At 41.5% G+C, this 20,338-nt stretch overlaps 2 protein-coding genes across 2 annotated transcripts; both read right to left on the bottom strand.

Moving 5' to 3' along the window:
- Positions 1-5,154: 5,154 nt before the first annotated feature.
- zgc:77112 (uncharacterized protein LOC406459 homolog) lies at positions 5,155-7,626 on the bottom strand. Its single transcript, XM_035435922.1, has 3 exons — positions 7,385-7,626; positions 6,848-6,921; positions 5,155-6,760 (listed from the first exon to the last, which is right to left on the bottom strand). Exons 2-3 carry the CDS (start codon positions 6,856-6,858, stop codon positions 5,761-5,763), a joined length of 1,011 nt encoding a protein of 336 aa, XP_035291813.1. The 5' UTR covers positions 6,859-6,921; positions 7,385-7,626; the 3' UTR covers positions 5,155-5,760.
- Positions 7,627-14,187: 6,561 nt separating this feature from the next.
- Positions 14,188-19,918, bottom strand: gins4 (GINS complex subunit 4 (Sld5 homolog)). Its single transcript, XM_035435578.1, has 7 exons — positions 19,424-19,918; positions 18,999-19,085; positions 18,796-18,909; positions 18,503-18,600; positions 18,163-18,251; positions 17,606-17,696; positions 14,188-16,440 (listed from the first exon to the last, which is right to left on the bottom strand). The coding sequence occupies exons 1-7, from the start codon at positions 19,514-19,516 to the stop codon at positions 16,344-16,346; spliced, it is 669 nt and encodes a 222-aa protein (XP_035291469.1). The 5' UTR covers positions 19,517-19,918; the 3' UTR covers positions 14,188-16,343.
- Positions 19,919-20,338: the final 420 nt, after the last annotated feature.

Raw genomic sequence — 20,338 nt, forward strand, 5'->3', positions numbered from 1 at the left:
TGTAAAACGTGAGCATACGGACTTTACTACTTGAGATTATCAATAGCCATAAAATAGCCATCATTATTGACAGAGTACAGATCTATAATTATTTACTGTACATATAAGGAAAACCAATACAATAAAAATACAATATTGAGCACTATTGCAAGATTACTTTTATTGATCTTCAAACTATAATTATGATTTTTTTAAATCAGTATTTATTCTAGGAGGAACGCAAAGTGTAAGGCAACAATAGTGTCATAACACCTGAATTATGTAAAGTTTTTGTGAAACAATTCTATAGTAATACCACATACAGTATACAAAAGCAGTACATTAACATTATGTATATCCATCATGCGTGTGCACATATATATATATATATATAGTTCTATAGGTACAATGAAGCACACAATCATTTTTTTCTATTAATATATTAGTGACACACGTGCATGCCAGAGGCTGAGTAACCCTGTTTCAAAAGGGTCATCACCCTAGATAGCCTCATAATCAGGGCTGTGACCCCTTGTCACCAGGTCCCTCTCTCTGAGGAGGGAAAGTTTGCAGTTGTCTGTGAAACCCCAGTTATGCCCATTCTTGCACAGGAGGTTTTGAATAGGTTGCAATCAGATTGCACCGCTATTATTGCTCCAGATCCTGACCTGGATGTCACGTGTGTTTTGATGAGGGGAAAAGTTCAGATTCAAGGATGACCTTACGAGAAAAAAAAAATCAAACACTGTCCTGCAAATATTTAAACAGTTAGGTAGATAAGCGGGGGTCTTAACTCAGGGGAGACTGAGGAATACTCACTTAAATACGGATGTGTTGATTGTATTACCATTAGAAAAGCATGTCAGCTGAAGTCTCCCTTTGTTGAAGAGAACACTGCAGGGTTTAAATTCTGCAGATGTGGGTTGAAGCTGTGGGGATGTTATATATTCTCAAAACACTGTCACACTCTTGTGTGACAGCACAATTACTCTCAAACACACTGACTGACTGCACAGGGCATCAGACCACCACAAATCACAGACCGCAGTATTAGCCAAACGAAAAGCAATATAGCAAAGAGTATTATTGAGTATACTGAATTTTAGTTTTATTATACTCAAGGCATTTTTTCATATCATGTTGTTGCTCATCATTTCATGAGAAAGAAAGATTTCAGGCAAATAAATCCAAACGGCATATAACAGATGTTTAAATACCTAAACAGAATGCATTAGTAGAGACACTTTAGATTATAGCTTTGAATTACAATATCTTTGGTCTTGCCTCAAACTTGATGCAGCCATATAGCACTTCAGGGTTCAGCCTAGGCCATGTTGGTTGCCAACTTTAACAGAATCTCTACCATGCTCCGATTCTCCTCAGTAACAGATACATTCCTCCAGTATATGCTAGCTCCAGTAGGATTGCATGGCCTTAAGAATAAACAGTCACCGGCTTTTCTGAAAGAGCATCAGAAAACACAAACTTCAGCGATACTGCAGTCAGCATAGTCATGACAGAGGCACAACTGGCAATTTTGTAGAATAATTGTGGGGGAAAAAACTGAGCAGCTCAACTGTGCTAGAACCCATAAGTGTCAAGAGCTATGAGTTTTGGAAATGGTATAATACCGAAATGAGCAGATTACAATATTAAATTTTCATACATTTACATATGAACATTTCCTACCAAGAAGCAGGAAATAAAATAAGAAAGATTACAACGGAAATAAACAATGTTGATTCCCACATGGTGAAAAATAACTTTGGCATTCATTAAAAGATGATCTGATAAAATCATATTTTGATTTCCAGTAAATCAGACACAGGAACTGATGCAATACATAGTCAGACATTCTTTTCAACTGAATGTTGAAGCATGTCTCAACTACTTGCCAAGTGTGTAAAACAAACAATGATTGCTTATCTGCCAAACCCTGGAGGGGGAGTATGGGGAGCACTAACTCACCTGCATGTACCTGACCCCTGACCAAATTTCCAGCAAGCACTTGCCTCTGCTAACCAAATGCAGTAGCTTGAACTTCATGAGTTTCCCTCAGTGTAAAAGCCATATATGGGCGTGGAAGCAGTGTACAGGGGACAGAGCATCAGTCTGTCTGTGGCAGATAGCAAGGTTTAGCATCATGAGCACCCACGGAATGGTGACATTCAACAGAATCTGTGCCTGTGGAGGTTTCTCACTGACAGTCAAATGTTCCAAGATATAGCCCCTCGGATTCTTGGAGAGTTCACAGTAGTTTTTCGGAATATGTGCCTACAGCTTCAGTGACGCCAACACGGTCAGCACGACACAGAGAAAGGGAGACAGGGTGTTCTTACTCTGAGGCGTTACTAACGGCAATTAGATCCAGACCACGCGGTGAGGACGTACACTAAGAATTCATTAGCAACTCAAATTTGCCAGAGATGGGGAACCATAATATAAAAATAACCATTTGATTCAAGTGTCACTTAGATTAAAGTTTTACGCTCCCATTGCATAACGGCCAAATCAATTGTGAGTTACATTGTTCATAAATCAAAATTTTATTTGTTTTGAAGCTTATGCTCCATGGCCCAAGAATACTGCATATTCTGTTTATGTTAATTGTACTTAGACACCACAGGTAGCGTAAAGTAACAATTCACACAAAACTTGCCATCTAATGGTAAGAATGTACCAAAACCATGCCAGAAAATGTGACCCAAAAGGAGCCACCAGAACCTGTCGCTGCTGGGACACCATTTCAATTTATGTTGTCCACTACTCATAGTTGTAAAGAGTGGGTACTCGTTTAATTTTTCTTAAAGTGTGAAAGGCCATATTTGCCACATGTTTGAATTTGATTTAAAACACAACAAAATGCAAATGTACTCAGTAAATCAGTCATATATAGACACAAAGGTTTAAGCTACAGAAAAAATGGCACTAACCAAGTAAATACCTTTTACATTTTAGTTTCTGTGGCAGGGCTCAGTTTGCGGGAGGAATTCAGGGCAATTAGAGGACCACGCCTACTGGTTAAGTAAGTAACACACCTGAATCCTGTCACGAATCAGTCCAGGATTTTGAAGTGTGCTTCTTTCCACAGTAGGCGTCTGAGACCAGGGATCCCCATGACGTTTAAAGCGAGAGCACATCACGAGAGAAGTGAGCTGAAAAAGCTACAATTTGTAATTTAATTCATTTTGTCTTTGTTGTTTTAGTTTTTTATTTTTACCCCAGTCCCATGAGGGTGACGGGCGAAATCTTTTCGCTGTTTATTTTCATGGGTGGAAAACGCTCTCTCTGTGAATAAAAACCCTGGAGTTATTCAGTATTCCCACATCTCCCTGTGTCTAGCTCTTCTGTCCCTACCAGATTGGTCATGAGGTGTGTTTCCAAAAAGCTGCTGATTAGAAAACAACTGTCCAGAAGCAACTGCATATAAAAAAGCTAATTTTAAAATCTGATTGGCACAGAGGGATCCTACAGAATCACATACCTGCCATAAATGATGCAGAGAGACAAGTTCGAATAGCCTCCATCCTCTGTTGCCAAGTAACCAGTGAGTACAGCAAAACTCAATTCATATGAACCATCTCTTGTAAAGAGAAATAAGAGAAATCTGAAAACACACAAAGTCAGGAGGTATTCCCAAATTATATACAGCTGCTTCCAGGAAGAGGTTTCAAATGGTTTTCAACAACACTGGCAAATAAAAATACTGTTCCGTCGAATTTACTGTATGTTTGTTTTTTGTGCATGAAGCATGCGACATGGTTATTTTTATATGCATGTGAATGGTACAGCCTCCAACTAACAATAAGCATTTGGCAGCAATGACTTGCAACATAAATGCCACAGGAACAAAGTAAGAACTAGACCAACGGGTGGGGCACTGCCGTTGTATGCTTGAGCAAGATACCTAACCAGAATTGCTTCAGTATTTAATGAGCTGTATAGATGGATACAATGTAAAATGTTGTGTAAGTCGCTCTGGATAAGAGCATCTGCTAAATGCCTGTAATGTAAATGTAAAAAATCTTTAAAATCACCAAAAAAAGAATAAGCCTACTGGCCTAGTGGACTAACAGCCAGAGGGGAAAAACAAGTAAATTCAGGCCTGACCACAAAAGGGATCTTATTCCCATCTTGCTGACATTTAGCTTTAAAAAAGAAAAGAAAAAGAACAAAACTGAAAGCAGGAAATCCACTGAAGCAACTAAAATCGGTATTCAACAAAATAACTAAATAAAATCCAAAATAAAAATAAAATAGAACCAAATATAAAATAAAAACCAAAAACTGTTGTATTGTAGTATAGTGCAGTATATCTAATCCTATAACCTGGGCCCAGCAGCAGGGTGGCAAAGAGATTAGCTGCTTGTGATGTTCGGGTGTCCACATACTTTTGGCCATGCAGTGCACCTGCACAATGGAAACTGAAAACAATCAATTGTGATTTTGTGTGACTGATATTCTACTATCTGATTGAGGATACAGAGTCCTCTTAAAAATAAATTTCAAGGCAGGAGCATTGTTTGACGGCAAACAGCGATGACTCACTCATCCTTGTATTCGCTTTTTCTGGCATCAATGTGCCATTTCCTCTGATTACTGCTGATGTGTCCCATTTATCCAATCTTATTGTAGGCCTCTGCGAGTGTGCATGTCTTTTGTGTATGATCTGATGCAATTAAGCCACCATGGCAAATATGGACAAAAAGTAGGTCAGAAAAACAGGGGGAAAGATCAAAACCAAATTCAGTTGGTATTATTCAAAACCAATTTGACTGCTCATGTGAAACATGTTTAATTGCTGGTTTTACGTACCAGCAAACAAACAAGAAAAAATATTTCTGGGCCTTGGAACGATTATTCATTTATATAGATTCTGATAATATACAATATAACAAGAGTTGACTAGTGTGTGTTTGAATTAGATTCTGCCACTGCAAGAGATTATGACAAGTATAGAAATTACACTTACAAAATACTGTTTATCATTACAAATGTAAGGAGTAACATTCCTTGGCCATGTGACAATCTACAGTACTGAGAGAACTAGCCTCTGTAGACATTACAGGCATGGAAATGACAACTGTGATAATGCTGGAGCGGGACTTCCAAAATGTGAGACCCAAAGAGACATATGAGGCAGATTTAAAAATAACTAGAGCCACCAGATTTAAATTGATATTTAAAGCCAGTTTATTTACAAAAATGTGCAGGAAAATTCATTCAACAACCCAGGGCAGCTTCCATCACAGAAGTCCATCCACTCCCCCCTACAAAGGGGGAAAACGTTGAGCAAACAACGTTGTTCACACTTTGTCACACTTCAATAGTCACACTTTGCTAATACTTTGGGGTTTAATTAGTCAGTGAGTTTGGGTAAAAATGACAATAATCACAGTTGTCTTGGCTTAGCGCTCAGTATAAAAGGAGAAACATAGTTAATTTTCAGGTCAGGTTCCATCTGTCATGCCTACTTTATCAGTTTGCTTCTTAGGTCCTCATGGCAGGAATTGTAGCAGAGGTCAATGTTCAAAAGTTGCCTCTGTCTTGGGGCCGTCTGAAACATTGCCTGCAAGTTACTAATTTCTCTGCCAGTGAATGGGCCGATGGTCACAAAGTGAAGTACCAATGAAAGAAGACTAATTCCAAGTTTGCCTGAGGTCAGTAGTCATAATTATAGATATTCTTCAGCTGAAGGAGGGGGGGGGGGGGTGTTGGCAGAAGGTAGAACATTCCATCTATAATTATTTACTAGTGTCAAGCATCGGTGGGCACCACGAGTCACCAGAAAGGTGAGATGTTTCCCAATCTGCCCCAGCTGTGGTTAACCAAGATCTCATAGGAATAGGGTGAAGGGACCTGCATTGCATAATTCTGGGCATACTCTTTGCTCTGAGACTGGCCTGCCCACGGTCTCCCAGGCTTCTGTTTAGACGTGATGGGCTGAGCGGAGGGGGGAGCCTCACACTCCCCACAGACAACGCTGTAGTTCTGTCCCTTGTTGTTGTCCCATAGAGCCGTGCTGTGGCTGCCCGGGAGGTAAGACACGCAAAACTCCAGCCGCTCCCTGGGGTCCAGGTCCTCGGGGAGCGGGACGTGGAAGGCGAAGACGTCCGTGTCCGAGCCGCCGTAGCGCTGCTGCTGCAGGAAGGCGCAGGGCACGTCGCGCCAGCTGCGCCAGGAGTCGAAGGTGACGCGCACGTGCACGGCCTTCTGGAAGCTGACGTTCTTCACCTGGACGGTGCCGCTGAGGGCGCGCTCCGTCACGCTGCAGCTCTCCAGGAGGACCAGGTCCTCCTGCAGCCGGGCGCGGAACGACTGGAAGTCGGCCAGGGGCTGCTGGAACCCCAGCCGCAGCGGCGGCTTCCTCGCCCCGCCGGGATGCTTCCTGTCCGCCGCCGGTCGCCGCAGCAACCGCAGGCTCGGCGAGGGCTCGGGGCGCGGGGGCTCCTCCCTCTCGGAGAACACGTGCACGGCGGTGAGCGAGAGGCCCTTGGAATCGGCGAACACCACGCGCTTCTTCTTGGTGCTGGTGCCGTCCCCGCTGATGCCAGTCTCGGACAGGGTCCAGTCTGAGGGGCAGGCCGTGGGGTGGGACTGCGGCGTTTCTGACTCGGGCGATTGGGGCTGGATGCACGGCCGCAGGGGCTTCAGTGAGGACATCCTCAGGAGCTGGCAGAGGGGCGGACTCTGGCTCAGGCACAGACGCATGGCCAGGTCTACGGGCATTGACGACATTACAGGCTGAGGCATAGAGCACCCACCAAACACTTGCAGCATTCTGGGAGAGACGGAGATGACAGGTTAATACACAATCTCCAAACATGATCACCATTCATTTGGTGCATTAAAACTTAAATATTCTTACTTTGTGCTCATCGTCGAGGTGGATAAGTCAGGAAATCAGACTGTTCATAGAATGCTGGGCCCTTGTTATGTCAACTAAAAAAAAAAAAGTTAAACATTAGAACAGCATTAATCACTATTAATTTCATGTTCTGAAAGATAAAGCTAACAGGTGTTCAAAACTTTCTTAGGTAAACTGCTGTCAAACACATTCACAATAACAACAGCAAATAAGTAACCAGAAAAGATATAAAAGAGATCGAAGTTTAAATGGCGTTTGCATTGTTGAAATCTGTCACTGCTATTGGACATGGCTTCGTTGAGCCTCAGGTGCGGATATCCACAAGGAGAAAATGAGTAGGTCGAAATGAAGAGTAAACGTTTGTTTTCTTTGAGTTGCAAAATATTTAATTTTGAGATGTATTCACGACTTACTTACACAAAAGGAAAACAAATGGACGAGTAACAAAAGAACGCTAACTTCGAAAATTAACCTCAATATCGCAGCTCAATATGGACTAGTTTTATATAGGTTACAAAAAAGTTACTGGTTACTTACAGTCTATCTTGTAAAAAAAGGGAAAAGATCCATTAAAGCAGATTTAAAATTGCGCCGAAAAAAATCGAAGTAAAAAAGTGATCCGACCACTTGGTTTCTTCTCGTTTTAGCAGTCCCCCAAATACCAGCCGGCACTCTGACAGAGCAGCGCCACAATCGTACCCAACTCCATGGAAGACAGCTTAACTAACGCAGACACTATTTAAACTTCACTGAAGGTATATCGCGTTACACCAGCTGGTTTGTGCTTTCACGTAGTCAATGCAGCCAATCAACGCAACAGAACTGACTAATTCTGTCTAGCCAATGAGAGCAACCGAAATCGTTGCGCAATGCTCTGATCAAGTCCTGTTACAATATAACTTTCAGAACGGCACTCTCCCATGTGTCCCCATGCGCATGTGTTGGCATGAACGTGGTTGGGATTAATTGGACATTTCACATTGGTGTGGGAACTTGTACTTGATGTACACAGCCCGGGGTTGGCCGTAAAATTATTTTAAAAGCACATAGAGTTCCTGTCCAGTTTTAGACAGGCTTAATTTAAGCTTCAAGGCTAACCCAAAATAATGAATTCACGTATATGATATTTGAATATTTAATATATCAGCAAATATACATTGATTATTTAATTGTTTAACAGCTGTATTACTCGATAAAGCCACATGGACAATTTTTATGAATAAAGGTTTTCTATTAAACTTTTTACATTAACTCATTTACCTTTTATTAAAGATGAACACCACCTAGAATGTTTTAAAAAGTTTATGAATGAAGAATGACAAATTTGCAAGCTGCACCTGGGGAAGATGCATGAAAGTATATAAAAAAGTGCTGCAACATATCCTGATGGTAATGCAGCAGAAAATCTTTCCTAACCCAACAGATGAAAGTAACAATAACATTTGTCAACAACAGGTATTTCTCAATTATATTTCTGGAAAGAAAGCGATTTATCAGCATCTGTTACATCATATACCTCAAGGTTATCATGACAGTCAGTCAGTTGGGCGTGTGTTAAGTATTTCTGCAAAAGTACAGATAATCTGCTGGTCTATTTATATTGCATTAGATCTTTAATATAGGATATTCCCGTAAGGTATGATTCCAAAGATAGCAAGCAAATGAGCTTAATCATACATATTGAATTAAAGGCTGGTGATTGTATGACACAGTACTCATAGTCAACGCTAATCATATACTAGAAGACTGTTATACACACCCGAGGGCTTTTTCATTAACTTGCATCATCTCTATATTCTCAACTATCAAGTGTTGTTCTACATTATATTCAATGCAATTTAAATATATTTATGCAGTTGTGGTCATATGGATGTAAATACCCTTAAAATAAAGCTGACAGTCTCCACATTATATATATATATATATATATATATATATATATATACACATACACACACAATCTGTACTTCACAATTTTAGATTTGCAATCAAACAATTCACAGGTGGTAAAGTGCACATTCTCAACTTTTAAATCTTTTGAAATGGGTGGTATTTTGTGAAGCAGGTTTAGGGAAGTTAGCTGGATAACTGCATTGTGTAAAACTCGGAAGCCACCCAAATATGGAACATGGAGTGAACTAAAAAGAGCTGTTCCAGGTTTTACTCAGCAGTTATCCAGCTAACTCTGTAATCCTGCTTCATGAAATACAGCCTGCTATTTTCATGACCAGGAGTGGTAATGACATTATGTGACCATCAGTGAATTATATAGAAAATACTACACAAAGAAATACATGTTCAAGCTGATTATATTTTAACTCTAAGATCCATTAGATTTCTCAATTACATAGGTTTGAATACATATAGGAAGATGTAATAATTACTTGTCTAACACAAATGGCAATTTTTCTTCGTTTATGCTTTATGTTGATGTAATATTTGTTACATATTATATTTATTATTCCAAAAAGAGAATGTGTTGCTAAATATTCATTGTCAAACTGTAAATGCAGTGTTCCCATAATTTGTGTCAGGACTGTGTACACGGCCTGAGAAAGACCTTTGGTAAAAATGTACACACTGCCCTGGGACAGATAGAGAAGTAAATAATTTTGTGACTTTTTGTTACTTCTAGTTGAGGGCTAAATTTGGTATCACACATAAGCCCAATGATGCATTTCCCATTGTGATATAATTTATATTTGATGGCTTTTTAAATAGAATGTCCTACACTCTCCTCTATTTGTGTTTTATAGCTTCCCATATTAAAGATTAAATGGTTTTCTTTCATCTCGGTTCTAAATAAGACACTTTATCTCTTGGACGCTGCAGCCAAAATGTCTGATTATATGACTCTGCAAAAGGATTAAGAGTTACACTTACAAAGACTTGGTTGACTTGTGTAAAGCCAAGTAGAAACCTTGTCCCTATTTTCTCCATACCCTGTTCTTCCAGAGCACTTTTTCTGCATATTATAATGGCACCTGCATGCAATGAATGATTATATTTTCATCCAATACAAATGAACAGTACCTTGCTGCTTCTTATTAAGGCATTTGCCTCTTCCAGACAATCTATACTCCCCATCCCTGTTTGTTCTCTTTCACAAAGAACATTCAGATAGCAGCAGCTTTTAATCACCCAATTGTAAGAAGAATTGCAAGCTAGTTATCTCACCTCTGCAGGATGGCTGCCACTCAGTCCTTGCTCCTGACCCACATCACAATTTTCATTTGTTATCATAAATTTTTAAAAATGTGACAATGAAGTCTTTTGATTTTTTGTTGCCCTTTTCTTCTCATCTTTGTGACCCCAGATGTCCGAACAAACGGCATGTTCACAATGCCAAGTGAAGCTAGTTAGCTGCTATTTTTAAAGCTAGCAGGCTAGCTGATGTAACAGTCAAGTATGTTGATTCTGAACTTCTGATGGGTTAAAACACTGACTGGCTGTTGGTTGAGAAATGCATTTTTTAAATGAAAAAAGCAGGAGTGTATAGTGTGGCAAAATAGGCAGAAAAATACTGAAAAATAAATATCAGAAACTATTACAAATGACCAAAAATGATATAATTTCCTAACTCAGACGTAGGCCATTCACTGTTATTCGTCCTGTGGGCACAGTTACAAAAATAAATGCTGTTGCTGCTAATATGTCATTTGGTCAGGATTTAGCTGGGTAAGGCCCCAGAAAATCCTGAAAGTCACATGAAATTTCAAATTATGTAACTTTCTACCATGTTAAAACACGCCAAGAGTCTGACCTCCTTCAAGGTACCTGTGCAGTCAACAAGCAGTGAGTCATTGACACTAAAATGGAACCCTATATCTGATTCGGATCACCATGAGGAATTTTCTGATGAAACCAAACCCATGTGGGGCCTGGTCCTTAATTGTTTATTTCTTTAGAAATGAAATTCAATCTGCTCAATGAACCTGCTGTGGTGCCACACCCATACTCTTAAACCTGCTCTTTTCCTTTCTATACATTTCCCATATTTTTGCACAGTTCTGTCAGTAGAGCAACGGGGCATGGATGTAGATTAGCAAATGCTAAATTCAACAGACATCAGACAGTGTTTCTTCGCACAGAATAGTCACTGTGTGGAACACTTTGCCAGGTCACATAACAGAGGCAGATACTCAAGCTCAGGCTTGTAAACACTATGTACCCTTACAGTGGTAGGAAATGGTGAGCATTGTTGGGCTGAATGGCCTGTTCTGTCATTATGTTATATTATGTTAGTTATTGTGAGCAAGAAGAGAAAAAATAACACCTGCTAAAATGAGTTCAAAGACAATAATATCAGTAATAATGAACAGCCCGAGGGTACCAATGCATGGTAAAGAGCCGGTGAATTTTTACAGTTGGAAAAACTGGCACAAACTGCATAAATGAGGGCAAATCCACAAAAAAGGGTTCTGAAAGTCCTAAAATAATGAAAGACACAATTATACCAGGTTTACTGTCACGGGTCGTATCAGTGGGAAGGTTCAGCTAAATTTGCTGCAGTGGTGATCGATTGGGTAGCTGTGCGCGCATTGAGTAACACCAAATGCCCGTTTGAGCAACGTGAGCCAGGTTTTGCAGCATGAGACCAATTCCTTCAGTCCAGCCGCTCTATTCCTGGCCCTGTCAGCTATCCCACTGGGATCCAAGTCGAGCTCCGAATCCTTTAACCGCTCGTAGGCTCTTGGCGGTATCTCCGTTCCACAGGCCTGCCTCTGACCTTCAGATACACACGCGTCACACCGCTTTTTCTTTTTGTCTCACTTTAGGAAAAGGAATTGAAAAACGTCTTCGCTATGTGAACTGCATCCAATAGCTACTATTACATTTTTGGATTTACTACTACTTTACAATTGTAGGATGAATGTGTTTTTATAGTATCGTCTCTTCGTTGCACATGGCACATCTCCTTTGTGACTGTTTTATAACATCGGCTTCTCTTGCTATATGGCATCTGTGTGTTTGTATTACTCGTAAAATATTATTTCACTAAATTAACCATGTAAAGCACTTTGAGATTTGCACTATAAAATAACAAGCGCTACTGCTGCAATTATTTATTGAGCCTGGGATATGTTGAATGTGGATAAGCTGGGATTGCTTGTGTTCATGATTTCTTGATTCATCAGGGCACTGCAACAGCATGAAAAGGCAATGGCTGTAACGAATTGCACCCTTTGGCGCTCTACATAACAGCACAATTATCACAATTATGTCACAGAATAAAAACGAGGGGGTGAAATATAGCTCTTCCTCCGGGCGAACATGTCACTCGCATCAGAATGTTATTTCATCAGAGGAATAAAAATTGAATCGCACTGAAACGAGATAATATCGCGGAGCCGTTTATCGAAGCTACGCATATGCCTCTTCGGTGTGAGCAGGCAGTACAGATGGCACAGGGTGTGGAGGGCACTGGCCATGGCTGGAGAGACCTCAGGCTCACCCTGACCGCGTGGACCGTATGACCCACTCAACACCACTGGTGAAATCAAGTCAGCTAGCTGAACGATACTCCAATACCGGCAATACAACACAATGACGACTCACTAGAGCCCTTTGAAGGAAAGGCAGTCAACAGGCTGGCAGGATGTCTGGGGGTGGTGGGTAGGGCAAGACAAAGATTGAGAAAAATGATTGCACAAACATTTCTGCGAGAAGTGACAGCCTACACCATTCCTTGAATCTGCAATCCTCCCACGACTTTAGTGTAGCATCGCTCCTGAAATGACAGTACACTGGACCTGTAGTTCACCCGCATGCATGGTCATTAAGCCAGTCTAATGAGATCAACCCAGATCCGCGGAACTCAGCAACTCATCAACCAGAACTCAATTCCGCGGTCACAAACAAAGCACTGTCAACTTGCTTCTTGACAATCAGTTGTAATATACACTTTATTTACATTTACTGGTGATCAAGAATGACAAAAATATATTGTATACACTAGACACTGACTGCACACCCCCCGTTCTCCTGTTTTGGAGCTCGCCGTCATTTTTATTTTGATTCAGAGTTGGGCCTTTGGCGTTGCTGAACAGGCACATTGCTACACAAAGAGCGCAGACAGGCCATACTAGAACAGTGCATCAGTGCAGAGGAACGGTCTGAAACCAGACTGCAAACCGCACGGCATTACTAAGCACATAGGTGACCTAGTTTTCTGAAACCATGAAAATGGCTCGCTCCTCTCTGTCACTTACGGCGAAACAGGTTTGGTGCAATCCTCGCTTCCTTTTATGGTTCTTCATCCTGTACGTTAGAAGTGGTGGAAATAACACTTATGATGACAGAGGAAAGTACCTCCATTCAGGAAGCAAACCCTGTGACACACAACCGAAACACGCTGTCAATTCTAAGGAAAGCGCAATTCACATTAAAAAAAAAAAAAAACATTTAAATACAGTGTGGGTTTCATGTTACCACAGTTTAGCCCAAGCAGACCACAGTACTTTTATTTCCTGTGCTTGGACTGAACTGTACATCTGCCAATGCACTCTCCTTGTGGTCACACACTATAGTAAGAACAACAAACTACATGATTTGGCCCATTCAAAACAGCACTGAGATGCCATTATAAAACTCAGGGACTGAAAGGTCCTGATAGATAGCTGCTCCTTTAAAACACCCTGATGCATTTCTCTAAAACTTTCACGCCCAAAATTAAGAACCTGCCCATCTGTTAATACTTTACTTTTTTTTTTTTTTTTAGTAACACACACTAAGGATGCCAGAGCATGAACTTGTTTCCTCAAATGCCTGTAATGTTTGACATCAATAATTTATGCAGCCACTGTGTAATGAGTGTCAAACAGACAAAGCCTATTTAGAAAATACGCATTAATATTCAGAGCTATAAATATTGCAGTTTCACAGAGACAAGCCACTAATTAAAATCAGTACTGTCTTTCGTGTTGGCTTGACCCATTTAGGAGTGGTTTACCATATTCATCATGAGACTGCATCGAATGTACTGTGATATGTGCCAGTTAAGACGGTGACCAATGAATTGGAATGTTAATTAGGCCAAATCTTCTCTACCTTTGGTTTGTGGTGTTCCTTAAGCACAATGCAGGGTTGTATAGGGCCTCCACCAAAGTTCTTCAATAAGTCAAACACAAAAGACACCTGGAACAATGAGCCAATTCCAGCACACAGGCATTTGCATATACATTTGTTGCCAGTAATTGGTGCAAGAGTGGATCATCATTTCTGAGCCCGATTACCCAACATCTGGAACAGCACCAAACTGGTTGTGACATCTCAACTTCTTGATTACTGTGCCACGCAAAAATGAAAGGCATACATGCTCCAAGACTCCGAAAACTTACTCATATGATAAGCTGTGTTTATTTGAGTTGTGTTTTGCAATCTCAAATTAATCAGTTCCGTTGTCTGGAAGACTTGCCTTCAGCACATTTACACTCCTAATGCCACGCCTCTTCTTTGTTGAGCTTAAATGCAGTCAAAGATTGCCTCATTTGGGCAGTGGTACAAATGCAGAAATTACCCCAAATCTACTGGGCAGAGGGGAGGGTTTAAAAAAGGAAGAAAAAAACAAAAAACAAACAAAACAATAAAACAAACAAAAAGACTTTGGCTGCAAATCCCACAGACCAGCCCGCCAACTAGTTCTGCCCAGAAACCACAGGATTGACTGCCATCCTCTTGGATGCAGGTCATGGGAAACAGAAATCCAATATCTCAAGGACAAACAAAACTTGTCGCTGGGCAATCAGACTCTGTGGAAGATGTTCAACAAAGACTCAGGTTAACGGACTGCTGCCACTGCTATTGGCTGGAGTGAAGCTGAAATTGAAGACTTAAAAATCCCTCTTGTCCAGGAGATGTCAACGTTTCTTCCTCTCAGTCCATCAAAAGTGCATGATTCAAGCCCCCCCCCTCCCCCCCATGTGGAACACATTAAGTCAATTACTTACAAAACAATAACCAAATAAAGAAAATGCAGATTACAGACCCTTACTCCATTGAAATATTGTTAGTTTTAAGATATCAGCACAACCACTTGATACAGACTGGTTCATATACAGAGAAACATATAGACAGAGCCAAACTTAGAAAAAATAGTGACAATGAGCAATGCAAAATAAAACACATTCACAACGTGGTTTTAAATACTGCCCCGACAAAGCTTAACATTCTGCAAAAGTTTGAGCGAAGGGACGGGAAGACTCTTCCAGGATTCTAAATTTTACCCCCTATTTTCTCCAAGTTTTGGGATGCCCAATTAATCGCATTCAAGCTCACTGCTGCAACCTCTAAATCTGCGAACCCTGACAAGCGCACACTCTCCCCGGAAACACGTGAAGTCAGCCGCTGCTGTTTCTCCCTCCAGTCTAGATGCGCTTGCACAGGCATGTCTGTAAAAGCATAGACAGACAGGGCGGGCCTGACTGACCAGACGGGGGTGCTGGTGAGCAATGACAAATAAATTATCTGGTGACCGACATCCCCGCCTACCTGGGCAATGTTACAACCTGGTTTCAACACCAGAATATTCATTAACAATTGAAAAAATGTAATAAAATATTTTACTGAAAATATAAATGTCACAACATGCACTCACCAAGAGAAAACAAAGAAGGTTCAAACTCAAAATCCAAGAAATTTCATTCTTTTAATTTTAACATTCATAACCATGCATTAAAGGTTTTCAAAAACCTACAGGAAGAGTGGATCCCTGAAAGCTATTCTTGAAAACTGCATTTTCCTGATTTATGAATTTGACAGCAGCTACTGCTACATGATAAAGACAAGCTCTGCCATTGTGCACCAATTCCACTCCTCACCATTTTCAATGCTTGAATCTCAGCATCTCTGTCCCACTGGACCAGTGTCCTCTTCAGACTACTGCACGGGCACATGGGTAACATGTGACTGGTGTTATATGGAGGACTGTGGTGCCGAGCCATTCTAGTATGCTAGTGCCCATGGAAAATCACTGCTGTGGGTGAAGTGGCAAAGAGCGCAAACAGCTGTTCTATAATTCAACAGCTATTCTATGAAGTAGTGCACATCGGCCCAAAAGCACAAAAAAATTATTACTACTCCTTTTTGATCTCTATTCAAGCACAGGTCAAGTCCTAGCATGCTGCTGCCATCAATTTCTCATTATAGTGACAGCTTCCTGAGGTACCACAACTGCTGCCTCTGTCTCCTTCGCACATATCTTTTTTACCACCATCCATACTGACTGTGTTAGAGGAAAGCCTGACAAGACACGAAGAGGTTTCTAATTTAACGGATATACCTAGAATAACAGAGCATCAGTTGTTGATAAACCCCCCCACAAAAAGAGCAATTCAAAAATGTCTTGTAATGTGATGGGTAAATTTGGTTAAAGCTCCCTTATATAATAGTTGGACAGCTACAGTGCACTTTGTCAGCATCTCCAAACGTTGCCGTCGTGCGTGTTTGGAGGCAGGGCGGGAAGAGAGTGAGGTCCCAGTCCAGATGACCTCCGTTCCTATATGAGCTGCACTGCCCCGCTGACCACCAGGGGCGCTATTGTGCGGTATCGCATCAGATGCTGGGAGCCTTCCTCCAGGTCAACAACATACTCCCTGAAAGAGAGGGCTACATTTCAACACAAGGTCCTGCTGCCATGTTAAGTCTTGCAAACAAAAGCAATATTCTGTGCCATAAATGGCCTTAAAATAGCCGTTTTCGTGTAATGTAAATACTCGAAAAGCTAGTCTTGGAACAGTATGCTGGAAAAAGCATATCTGCTCAATTTAAAAGAAAATGAATCCACTGTATGAGCATTCAACATAATCTGAGCAATGGCGACACCTGCAGGCATGGCAGGTCATAAACATTAAATACACTATGGTTAATGTTCACCACAACTATGGTTACTTTTTAAAATTTAAAAGGCAATTCTCCCAGTCCAATGAGAACAGGTGTTTGATATTTCCTTGATCGTTCAAGGGTAATGATATCTTAATGGCTTCATCTAAATCAGATTTACTTGATGAGTTTAAAAATAAAAATCCTCCAAGCCTAACGATAAATTGGCCAAATTTAAATATAGCACCTAATCAATGATTAAAGTGAAATGCTCAGATAAACTTAATGCAACATCGTTAGACCACGAGAAGTCACAGCCACATAATTTCAAGAGTCTCTCAAGCATGCGTGGGTGAATTTACTTCATAAACCGCACTGGTATTTTCATTCACCGAAGATATGACTAAGTATATGTGGCTCTTCCAGGTCAAATGTAAGCCAAGAGCCACATCATCTTGAATCCTGCTTTGACAAATTTCAGAGGAACAGCGAGACCTGCCCTTGTCAAAACACTCACATGGACGACCTCCACAGAAAACCGGGCAGCTGTATTGGTGCGAGGGTGGAGTGCACAATCTCTGCTGGTACAAATGAAATCCAGCACTGCAATTCAGCGGTCACTGCAGCTGCATGTGCGTCTTTCCAAACGCACCAGTATCTTTAACCAAGTTTCTGATTCCCAGTGACTATTTATGCAATTTCAACACTCTGCAAGGAGAGGAAGTGATAATGCTTGGACCTCTGAAGTTGTAGAAATGTGCTTCCTTGACCTCGTCGCTTAACTGACCGCTGCAGTTCACCGGCTTTCCTCGCTCTCAATGCAAAATGAGTTCGCAGCGGACCTTCTTGGTTAAATGACACGGCACACAGAGAGATTCAGAGAGAGTACTGGTGTGACGAGGCACGCAGGCGGGGACCGGGGTCCCGATGGCACCGTACCTCTGCTCGTCCGTCTCGGGCTCCACCAGGATGTTCTCCTGCCGCTCCTTCACACGCAGGAACACGAAAGAATCCAGGCAGGGCTCGGGCACTGAGAGGGAAGCATCACACAGCTTCTTCAGCCACAATTCCACTGCACCTCAGCAAAGGCAATACCTGCCATGCTACTGCAGGACAGTTCACAGAAGTCTGCCTCTTATCAGGCCCCAAAAGAAAACACACTGTTTACTGTGCTGATAGGGAGTCGGCAAGAGTGATCAAGAGACAGTCAGGTGCAAAACATCCGATTGGATCAGTATTCCGTGAATTTCACGTTTTCCATTATACAATGTACCCGTGTTTTGTATTGTTGGAAAGACGATGTCATGGGTCAAGTTGGTGTCTCAGCTATAGAGGTTCACCCAGTGTGATAGGCTACAGAGACAGCGCAAGCAGGATTCATTGTTGTACTTTTTTCTCACTGTTACAGACGTGTGGAGGTACTTTCCAACAAACAGAACTGCATTATTCAAAGCCAAAAGAATTGATTCTCCCGCACATCCATCTAGTTATCAAACCTGCTTTCAGCATATCCACAGTCTGTAGATTGGGGGGCATGTGTCTGAGAGCCACCGCCTTCAGATATGTTTCTGTGTTGGCCAGGTACCTGTGGAGGAAGGGGACACATAGTACTCACACCAACTGCCAACAAGCACAGCAGAAGTCAAACGTAGTGTTACACGCCTTCATACTGTAACCTGCAATATGGAATTATGTGACCAAGCAGTAGCTTGACATGTCAGTTGTTCAAAGAAGCCCCTTCCTCCAAGTGATGTACATTATGATTATTCCACTAAAGGGTCATTGCTGATCTTCTTGATTTATGCAATATTAATCATCAGAAATGTCTTTGCTCACTCTTTGGCAAAGGCAAACTCCTCAGGAGAAAGGAACGAGGGGTCTCCGTCTGCCCGCGACTTCTCTTTCTCCAGGATGTGAGGGAAGTATTTCTCTACCTAGAAAGAAAAAACAATTGCAGAAAAGAATATGCTTACTGAGCAAAAGCTAAATTCGGGTTTGCACTGAAACCAGCGAGCTAAGTAAATCAGGAAATAACAGCTCAGAGGTACTCGTTTCATAGGTTCAGGGAATTTGGCATTCTGTCCCCCAACTGTCCCTTTGAGATTCCAGTAATTTTAATGGGCAGGTACCTTTTGCAAACGGGAGCGGAGGTAGCTGCTGAGGACGAATCGGATCCTGTCGATCTCCATGCGGTGGATGCTGGCCTTCACGTCTCCCTTCCGCACGCGCTGCAGGTTCTCCTCCTGTTGACAGGGTCAGTGACTCGGTTTTATTCTGACAGCTGGAAACGCATACGCGCTCACAGGAACAGATTGACACTACAGTGTCCTACCATGTGAGTGAGCTGCTCCATCACACACTCCACAATCTCGGACTTGTTCTCCAGCAGCTCCGGGGAGAACTTTTCATTCAGCCAGGCCTGCAACACAGGACAGCACTGATACCTCACAATCTAATGTGTTCTTGGAGAACTAATTACAATCGACTTTTTAAACTCACAAGAAAGCAAAATATGGTCGGGAACACTGGGAGAATTTCAGTAACGTTAATGCTACAAATCATTTGCACGGCTGTAGTCACGTTGCTGAAATACAACTAAGTAACTAACTACCGAGCTTTTCCCCTGAGATTATAAATGACAAATTTATTTTTGTTTTCTCACTGAGATATTACAACTACTTGGCTTGACAGGTTTACATAATATTAATTTGCATAGAGATTACTTAGGGAAGCTACACGTCGACTAAGTTAACTTACCTCTTCCAGTTTAGCAATCAGCTCAGCCGGGGTCATTACATCCTGACTGTCATCGGCACTCAAGTCGCTTGCTTCAGACAACGCGTCCGACATCGTCTTTGAGTTAGCTAATAGTACCTTTTGAAATGGGTACTCAAAAATCGATAGCTAGCTAAATCACAAAATGTAAGTGTTAGCGCCAAGGTACGTTTGTTTGCGAACGAGGTTACTTCCCTAAAACGGTGGTCTTGCTAAAACAACTTTCTGACACAGAAACCTACTGGATAACTAGTTTTCATCACATATTAATATTGTGGTTTAGCTGCATAGCATATCCGCCTGCGTTATTCGTCTTGCTTATCGACAAATTTAATTTAGAATTTTAACTGTAGATAATCAATTTATTAGAAGCGGATTAGCTACAGTATGCTGGAAAAAAGAAAACAAGAAAACAAAATATCCCACCGCTGTCAAACTTCCGCCCAAATTTTCGCGCCACCTCAACCAGACGTCACGTCCCCTGACTGCGTAACCTGAGATTGGCTGAACGTTTCAACCATCTTTGTTGTGGAAGCAGGCTTGACGGTGGGCTGGCGGTACAGTTCTGTGGTTGGCCACAGCAGAACTGATGACTGTTAGAAATGAATAATATCATTCCATAGTTTCAGCTTTTATGCCTCATCAGCTTTACTTACTGATCTGAATTAGATTCTTTCCACAGACGAAGCCAAAAGACCAGCCTAACATGGGTTTAACCTCCTTGCTCCCTCAATCTGCTATTCCTGATATTCGAGGTGATATGGAGTTAAGTACTTTTGGAAGTGATCTCGTAAAGCTTGTGATACTGTACCACATTGCCTCCATGGCTGATTCTACCTGACAGGACTCAAGGACAGCAGAGAGAGATGGAGACAGAGAGAAATCCCTAAGTTTCAT

The sequence above is a fragment of the Anguilla anguilla genome, chromosome 10, assembly GCF_013347855.1.
Source record: "Anguilla anguilla isolate fAngAng1 chromosome 10, fAngAng1.pri, whole genome shotgun sequence".
NCBI lineage: Eukaryota > Metazoa > Chordata > Actinopteri > Anguilliformes > Anguillidae > Anguilla > Anguilla anguilla.

Bases quoted from the DNA above. Each gene is read 5' to 3' on its own strand.
- gins4 (XM_035435578.1), bottom strand. From the start codon at position 19,516: ATGTCGGACGCGTTGTCTGAAGCAAGCGACTTGAGTGCCGATGACAGT. The intron at 18,601-18,795 runs GTACCTGCCCAT...TTTTCTTTCTAG, and splicing joins TCCGCTCCCGTTTGCAAAAG to GTAGAGAAATACTTCCCTCA. The intron at 17,697-18,162 runs GTTTGATAACTA...CTTCCCTCTCAG, and splicing joins TGTGGATATGCTGAAAGCAG to TGCCCGAGCCCTGCCTGGAT.